The 8815-nt window shown below is 49.4% G+C and overlaps 1 protein-coding gene across 1 annotated transcript; it reads right to left on the reverse strand.

Annotated features, from left to right (window-relative positions):
• Nucleotides 1–330: 330 nt before the first annotated feature.
• RASL10A (RAS like family 10 member A) lies at nt 331–7606 on the reverse strand. Its single transcript, XM_060685170.2, has 3 exons — nt 6195–7606; nt 3244–3368; nt 331–1665 (listed from the first exon to the last, which is right to left on the reverse strand). The coding sequence occupies exons 1-3, from the start codon at nt 6408–6410 to the stop codon at nt 1395–1397; spliced, it is 612 nt and encodes a 203-aa protein (XP_060541153.1). The 5' UTR covers nt 6411–7606; the 3' UTR covers nt 331–1394.
• Nucleotides 7607–8815: the final 1209 nt, after the last annotated feature.

The raw sequence follows: 8815 nt of genomic DNA on the forward strand, positions 1-8815 counted from the left end.
TTCCTTCCTTCCTTCCTTCCTTCCTTCCTTCCTTCCTTCCTTCCTCTCTCCCTCCTTCCTTGTGGTTAGAATGCAGTACTGCAGGCTAGCTCACTGCCAGCAGTTTGATCCTGACCGGCTCAAGGTTAACTCGACCTTCCTTCCTTCCTTCATCCTTCCTTCCTTCCTTCCTTCCTTCCTTCCTTCCTTCCTTCCTTTCTCCCTCCCTCCCTCCCTCCCTCCCTCCCTCCCTTCTGCGAATTTCAGAAACAGAAAAGCTTTTGTTGAGCGAAGAGCGAATTCTGCCCACTGTAAAAATAACCCCAGTCAAGAAGCTAGGATGAATGTTAGTTTAGTTATCCTTTTAGTCAATACTCTCTTTATTACTCACCCAACCCAACGAGGGTGTGAATTCTTGGGGGGGGGGTGAGAGAGTTGTGCAAAATTTAATTCATTGCTTCAAGGTGTCCTGGTATTGCAAAATTTGAATATTGTCATCGTTTTGGACTGGAAAACAGTTTTTCTGGGTAATCCTAACCAGACAGTGGCAGGATACCGAATCCTCGTTCCGATTCTCGAACCCCAGACGTGTGCCAGAGTCCAAGATGGCTTAAAAGGCTTTGAGTTCTGATCCTATCCATTGCATGCTTTATTCCTTGAACCCCAAAACGGGGGGGGGGGGTTTCTTTCCACATGTGTCATTATAAAAGCCATCCCTGTCAACAGGGAAAGCTGAGAACTATCATAGTTCATAGAATTTGCACGACCATCGTAATGTCTACGATTCTCTTCCAATGTTTGACTTTGCAAGGTCAGAGGGTCTCCAATTTTGGCCGCTTTAAGACCGGTGGACTTCAACTCCCAGCATGCTGGCTGGGGAATTCTGGGAGTTGAAGTCCACCAGTCTTAAAGCAGCCAAATTTGGACACCGCTTGTTTTAGACCAGGGGTGTCAAACACAAGGAGCGCGAATGCGAATGCGGCCAACGGGCCAACCTGGAAAATGTAAGGGGCCAGCCCGCATTGCTTTGGCCAAGTCTACCCAATGTGAAGAGGAAACATGCCAGCAGTTTGGGGAGTGGCCTGAAGCTGGCCACGCCCACCCAGTTGGCAACACCCACCCCATTGGTCACGCCCCCCCCGAAAGTCAACCACAGCAGTAGTGGGTTTCAATTTAGTTTGCTACTGGTTCGCTCATGCGTGACACTTTTGCGCATGCACACAAGTATCCGGTCGGGTGGACGGAGCCTCCCGCCGCTACCAGTTTGCCAGATCCAGGGCGAACTGGTAGCAACCACCACTGAACCACAGCCCTGATGCGGCCCTCAATGAAATTGAGTTTGACACCCCTGTTTTCGATGAACATTCAGGACCTCACCTGCCCTCCTCCAACCCATTCCATCCTCCATTCCCAGCTCACATGAGGCTGCACCTGTTTGTGTTCAGCGCCCCCTGGAGGCGCACAGCGGAGTGATTGCTCCTACAACCATGGGCCACGGCGCTGCACAGCAGCTCTTTGAAAAGGAGGAAAATGTGCCAGTTGTATTTAGCCGAGCACTCCATGTAGCCGCACTTCCAGGTCTTTTTCACGAGGAGGGAGAGCGTCCGACGGGGCGTGAAACGCTGCCGTTGCAGGTCCCGCTTGTTCCCCACGACAATGACGGGGGCTTCGCTGATGTTGCTTGTCCTGGAAGAGAAGATACGCAAAGGAGGTTCAGGTTTGGGAGGGGGCCCAACAGTCCGGCAATGCTTCGGTGTGCGAAAGTAGCCTCTTCTTCGCAAGTCCATTTTTGCAGCCACAACCTCATTGGATCGAGGAAAACCGCAAACATTGTGGGTCAGTCTTTCCTGCCCAAGAGCCAGGGGTAGGCTGCTGTGGGTTCGTAGGGGTTTGGGAGAACCTCTAGCTAAGATTCTGTGCAGTTCAAAGAACCCCCAAATCCCACTTCTGGCTGGCCCCGCCCTGCCCCGCTGTGAACCGGTAGCAAAGGTAAGTAGAACCCACTCCTGGTGGGAATGGAGATTTTGCAGTATCCTTCCCCTGCCACGCCCACCAAGCCACGCCCACAGTAAAAAAAATTTGAATTTCACCACTGCACTTATGTCTTATTACATAGTTTAGGCTAGGAAAGAGAGAGAGAGAGAGAGAGATAGGCCCGAAGTCATGAGTGCGAATCTGTGTCTAAAGCTGGTAGGGACCAGATTCTGGATCTTATTACCTTCCCCACTGGACCAATCTGGTTCTGGTTTGAGTTGATACCTGTTGGTACCTCCATGTAAACCAAAATTACTAAGCTTGTGCAGATCCATTGGGTTTTTATGGGCTTGCCAATGGTACTGTTATCCTGCCCCTTAAAAGTCCCTGGACAGCTAGTCTTCAATTTACAACTGGTTGCTTACCATGTTTCCCCGAAAATAAGACCAGGTCTTATATTAATTTTGGCTCCAAAAAATGCATTAGGGCTTATTTTCTGGTTAGGTTTTATTGGGGGGGGGAAATATGATACTAAATGCACCCATCTGTCTTACAATCTTAACTGGGGCTTATTTTTGGAGTAGGGTTTATATTACCAGCATCCTGAAAAATCATGGTAGGGCTTATTTTCCGGTTAGGTCTTATTTTCGGAGAAATACAGTACTAAATGCTTCCGTTTGGCTGACAATCTTAACTAGGGCTTATTTTTGGGGTAGGCCTTATATTACGAGCATCCTGAAAAATCATGGTAGGGCTTATTTTCCAGTTGGGTCGTATTTTCAGGGAAGCAGGGTAGCAACGATTCCAAAAGATGACATCTTGGGGTGACTTATTCCAAGTTCCGACAGTTGGAGACCCCCCCCAACCATCCCCCATAGTCCCATGACCGAACCTCAGGCACTGATCAACACAACCACAATGACAGCTGTTTGAACAATCCCACAGTCGTGCGAACACACATTACGATGGTTTTTTGCTCCCAAAAATGGGCACTTCCCGTTTTTGGCAAAGTTGCAGCCAAAAGTCGTTAAGCGATCCCTCAGTTCGCTTAACGACTGGGCTCGCTTAACGGCCATGGCTGCTGCTTTAGGATCCCCACTTTCGCTTAACAACGGCTGCAAAAAAAAAAGACCGTAAAATTGAGGTCATTTCCACGTGACCGTCTCATTTTTACGATCGTCGTGACTTAACAACCAGGATGGGCAGGTTCCATTACAGTCAGAAGTAGAGGACTAACGAAGGATTGCCGTATCTTAGGGAGGTCTCTCCTTCACCCCCCCCTGGCCTTACCTGTTGTCCTGGATCTGTTGACGGAGCATTTTCACGTATTCAAAGCTCTCTGGACTGCAGATGTCGTATACCAGAATGTAGGCATCCGTGTTTCGTAGGCCCCAACACTTCAGATCCGACCACTCCTGAAGGACCAAAAGAAGATGTGGGACAGTGAAGTGTGTCATTGCGGCCAAGGAAAAATGAGCCACAGGTTGACTTAGTCATTGCCAGGACCCTGACAGAAAGGACGGGGAGACATGGCTGAGACTTTTAAAAATATTTAAGTTCAGTGTTGAATAGGATAGGATAGGATAGGATAGGATAGGATAGGATAGGATAGGATAGGATAGGATAGGATAGGATAGGATAGGATAGGATAGGACAGGACAGGACAGGACAGGACACGACAGGACAGGACACGACAGGACACGACAGGACCAGGATAGAATAGAATAGAATAGAATAGAATGAGAAGGGATAAAGGAAGGAGAAGAGAAGAGAAGGAGGAAGAGGGAAGGAGAATAGAGTAGAGTAGAGTAGAGTAGAGTAGAGTAGAGTAGAGTAGAGTAGAGTAGAGTAGAGTAGAGTAGAATAGAATAGAATAGAATAGAATAGAATAATAGCGTTGGAAGGGACCTTGGAGTTCATTTAGTCCAACCCTCTGTTTAGGCAGGAAACCCTATACCCGTGATGGCAAACCTATGGCACGGCTGCCACAGGTGGCACAAAGAGCTATATCAGTGGTCACGCGAGCATTACCGTAGCTCAGCTCCAGCGTGCATGTGTGTGTGTGTGTCCAATATTTTTTTAGCTTTTGGGCACATCCACCACATATGACAGCAGGAGCCCAATGGTTGATTACACTTCCAACATTTAGCAGATCTATCTTTATACATTCTAGCCAATCTTGCCGGTGCGAAATGCCATCTTATAAAACATTTTAATACAGATTTTCTTTATATGAAGTTGACATAGCTTTACTATTTAAGGAATTTAAAAAATAACTCCAGTGGGAAGACCAGCTGCTTCTAGAAAACTGCCTGAACGCTTAGAGAAAAGGGCCTAAAATGGAGCCAGGTTAAAAATGCACATTATTATTATTATTTAAATTGAGAACCAGCAGGTGTGAAGAAGGTGACAGCCGTATTTAACAGACACGCTGATGCTACTATTTTGCTCCCTCCAGGTGCAGAAGCGGAGAGAGCCAAGGTGACATGCAGAGCTCTGAGAATCACACTGGCTGCCAATGAGTCATTTTCAACCTTGCTCGCAAACATTTTTTTTTGTGGATTTCAAGGTTGGAAGGGATCTCGGAGATCTTCTAGGCCAACCCCCTGCCAAGCAAGATGGATGTTGTGGGGGGGGGCTCCCGACTCCCAGGACCTCTCCCATCCGATGCCAACAAGAATTGGAGATGATGGTCATTGCTTTGCAAATAGACGTCCATCAGCCAAATTCCTAAACCCGCTGGATTTAAATTCTTTTTAAAGGATTTTTTTTTTAAATTTGGTTCTTTTATTACAGAGATATGGCACTGGGGCAGATGCCAGATTTATCTCTAGGAAGACAGTTCAGGGACATCAATTAGAGCAGGAGACTGTCATTCAGGCTTGTTGGGTTCTTCTTAGAATTACAAGAGTTGGAAGGGACCTTGGAGGTCTTCTAGTCCAACCCCCTGCTCAAGGAAGAGACCCCCTGTCATTCGAGACCATCTTTTCTTAAAAACCCTCTACCATTTGAGACAAATGGCTTCCCAGTCTCTTCTTAAAAACTTCCAGTGTTGGAGCATTCACAACTTCTGGAGGCAAGGAGTTCCACTGGTTAATTGTTCTCACTGTCAGGAAGTTTCTCCTTCATTCCAGGTTGCTTCTCTCCTTGATGAGTTTCCATCCATTATTCCTTGTCTGGCCTTAGGGTGCTTTGAAAAATAGCTTGACCCCCTCCTCTCTGTGGCAGCCCCTCAAATATTGGAGGACAGCTATCATGTCTCCCTTAGTCCTTCTTTTCATTAAACTAGACATCCCCAGTTCCAGCAACCGATCTTCATATGTTTTAGTCTCCAGTCCTTTAATCATCCTAGTTCAATCATCCCAGGTATGACTTTATACCTATTTGCGGTACCATCAATGTCTACATTTGGTCTAAAATCTTCATTGTAATATTGATTTAGAACTATTTTATGTCTAAAGCTTTTTTTTTTTTTTTTTGCTTTTGGCTGTTTTTTCTCTTCCACCCTCTTTTTTTAACACCTCCCGAGAAGTGCTGGAGGTTAAAGAATTCAAAGCATGAATTTGGCTGGAGCTAAGAAAACTAGTATCCATCTGTAGATTTTTGGATTTCAAAAAAAATAAAAAAACCCGCCGGGGACCAAAAGTAATGAAGTGGAGGCCAATGCAAGTGGAGGAGGAAGAAAAAAGAAAAAGAGAAAAAGAAAGAAAGAGAAAGAGAAAGAAGGAAGGAAAGGAAAGGAGGGAATGAGAGAGAAAGAAAGAGAAAGAAAGGAGAAAGAAGGAAGGAAGAAAAAAGAGAAAGAGAAAAAGAAAGAGAAAGAGGAAGGAAGGAAGGAAAGAAAGAAAGAAAGAAAGAAGGAAGGAAGGAAGGAAGGAAGGAAGGAAGGAAGGAAAAGAAAATGAGATATTAATAAGTCTATTAAGTCCAGAAGGACCTATATCCCACTTTTCCCCCCCCAGGAGCTCAAATCATCTTCCAGGGGATTTCCTCTTAAATATGCACAACAATCCTGCAATGTAGATTGTGCTGAGAGACAATACTAACTTCCTCCAAGGTAGCCAAGAAACTCCCAAGGCTAAAGGTGAACTCAAGTCCTGGTCCAGTTCCTGAAGCACCAGACTGCATGGCATCTCCTGAAGCATCATGAAATATGCTCACCTTTGATCCCTTTACACACACATGCGCACGTGTGGAAGTGCCAGGTGGGAAGGGAGGGAGGGAGGGGAAGAGGAGCTCACCTGAGAACTGTTGGCAGGGAAAGCCGCCACGTAGGGGACGTCCATGATTTTCAGGTCGTAGGAGTTCCCGTTGAGCATGACTGACGGCCGGTAGATGTAGCGGTCCTCCGTGGGGCTGTACTTCTCCGTGAAGTCGTGGTACAAGAATTGGCGGACGATGGCGGTCTTGCCTACTTTGGGGGCCCCCAGGACGGCGACCGTCAGCGTCTCCACCATGGTCTGCCTTCAGGACCCTGGAGAGCTCCACAACTGCCTCCGCCGTTGCTCCTCCGAAGGGCTTCCTCCGAGCCATCAACCCCCCTTGCCTGCCCTCGCCTCCCCGCGGTTCACACGATAAAGCTTCACCAGCCTCTTGAGTTAACCCGCGTTCTGGGTTCGCACAGTACAGGGAACCATAAACAGACCATTTAGGCTGGGTTGATGGCACCGGATGCTGAGTCTCCACGAAGAAAAGCAAAAGAAAAAACCCCAAGGCTACGAACGAGCCGAGTTGAACATGGTAGATACCTCAAGGCGGGTGCCAGGTTTGTAAGGGACTCCTGAAGCACCTTGTGCGGACCCAGCCGGAGGCTCACCCTCCCCTTTCTCCTCCCTCCAGGACCACAGAGTTCCCACGTAATCCTACTGCTCCGTCTCCAAGCCAAGTCAACCCAACTTCATGATGCTCTCAGAGAAGCTTCTCCGCTGCGCCTTCCCTGCCGCCGGCAGCGTCCTTTGCCTGCCCTAAGCCAAGAGCTCAGGCTTCATCCGAGTCCAGGACGGATTCTGGCATGAATGGGAAGGGAGAAAAGGAGTTCAGGCAAGACGCGGGGATGGCGATGAACAGGGAACCAGGGAAGCCAACGGAACCAAAATCCTCTGAAGTGCAGCTGGGTTGGGGAGGGGGAGGGGCGAGCTCCCTTCCTCGGTGCCTGAAGACTGTAGTGTGGTTTTGAGAGAGGCGGGAAGGGGAAGGAAGTTGCCAAAGCGTGAGAAGGGGTGGGGGGAAGGAGGAGAGAAAGAGAGAGAGAGAGTGAGAGAGAGGGGGAGAGAGGAAGAAAGAAAGAGAGAGAGAGAATGAGAGAGGGGGGAGGGAGAAGGAAGGTAGGAGGGAGAGAGAGAGAGAGAGAGAGAAGGGAGAAAGAAAGAGAGAGTGAAAGAGAGGGGGAGAGAGAGTGAGGTTGGGAGGGAGAGAGTGGGGAGAGAGAAAGAGAGGGAGAGGGAGAGAGAGGGGGAGGGAGAAGGAGAGTAGGAGGGAGAGAGAGAGAGAGAGAAAGAAGGGAGAGAGAAAGAAGGGAGAAAGAGAGTGAAAGGGGGGGAGAGAGAGTGAGGTTGGGAGGGAGAGAGAGAAGGGAGAGAGAAAGGAAGAGAGGGGGGAGAGAGGAAGAAAGAAAGACAGTGAGTGAGTGAGTGAGTGAGAGAGAGGGGGAGGGAGAAGGAGGGTGGGAGGGGGAGAGAGAGAGAGAAAGAAGGGAGAAAGAAAGAGAGTGGAAGAGAGGAGAGGAGAGAGAGTGAGGTTGGGAGGGAGAGAGTGGGGAGAGAGAAAGAGAGGGAGAGAGAGAGACGGGGGAGGGGGGGAGGAGGGGGGCTGCCAAGCCGAGCGAGCGAGCGGAGGACGGGACCCTTCCTTGCCGCCGTCCCCAGCTTTCTCCCGGGCGCAGAGAAAAAAAAGCCTTTGCTTCAAGGCCGCTTCAAAGCCAAGGAGTTGCCCGCTCCTCTCTCACTCCCAAGCGCCCCACCGGGCAGCGCGATCCAAAGGTCCCGCTGGGTTGGCGGCGCTATCCAGAGCCAAGAAAACCGAGCGCAGCGTCCAAATCGAGAGGCTCCGTTTCAGGACCCTGGACAGGGACACTGCGGCGCCAATGCCTTGCCTGGGCTGGCTGTTTTTCCCCCCCGCTGCGGCAAATAAACCCGGGGTCACCGCCCGCGGGACAAGAGAACGTGAGAAAGGCGACACGGCCAGCAGGGCAAGGAACATCGGCTCTGCCTAGCAGCAGGCAAGGAATCGCCCGGGAGGCAGCGCGGAGCCACTCAGCCCTTCCCACCCCCCCCCCGCAAGATAACGGAGAGCATCTTCCCCGCCTTTCCGGAGATGCGGAGAAATATGACTTCATCCTTTTTTTTTTTTTTTAATTTGATTTATATGCCGCCCTTCTCTGGAGACTCAGGGCGGCTTACAATGTGCTCAGCAATAGCCTTCATTCTTTTTGTATATTTATACAAAGTCAGCTTATTGCCCCCACAAACTGGGTCCTCAATTTACCTACCTTAGAAAGGATGGAAGGCTGAGTCAACCTTGAGCCTTGGCGAGATTCGAACCTGCAGTAATTGCAGGCAGTTGGTCTTAATAACCAGCTTAATAACAGGGTGTCACGGCGAGGGGGGCAGTTTTCATTCTCCTTCTGCCCGGCAAGGCTGGACACCCTGCCTTCCCCTCCCTCCCTCCTCCCCTGCCCGACCTCGGGGAATGTCCATCAAAGATGTGGAGACTCTGGAAAGAGTGCAGAGAAGAGCAACAAAGAGGATTAGGGGACTGGAGGCTACAACATAGGAAGAACGGTTGCAGGAACTGGGAATGGCTAGTTTAGTGCAAAGAAGGATTAGGAGTGACATGATAGCAGTCTTCCAGTATCTCAGGGGCT

Source organism: Pantherophis guttatus, chromosome 17 (assembly GCF_059756535.1).
Source record: "Pantherophis guttatus breed Tessera chromosome 17, ASM5975653v1, whole genome shotgun sequence".
Lineage (NCBI taxonomy): Eukaryota > Metazoa > Chordata > Lepidosauria > Squamata > Colubridae > Pantherophis > Pantherophis guttatus.

Coding starts and splice junctions, on each gene's coding strand:
- RASL10A (XM_060685170.2), bottom strand. CDS start 6,410: ATGGTGGAGACGCTGACGGTCGCCGTCCTGGGGGCCCCCAAAGTAGGC. Junction 3,369..6,194: donor TCCCTGCCAACAGTTCTCAG/GTGAGCTCCTCT, acceptor TTGGTCCTTCAG/GAGTGGTCGGATCTGAAGTG. Junction 1,666..3,243: donor CAACAGATCCAGGACAACAG/GTAAGGCCAGGG, acceptor CTTCTCTTCCAG/GACAAGCAACATCAGCGAAG.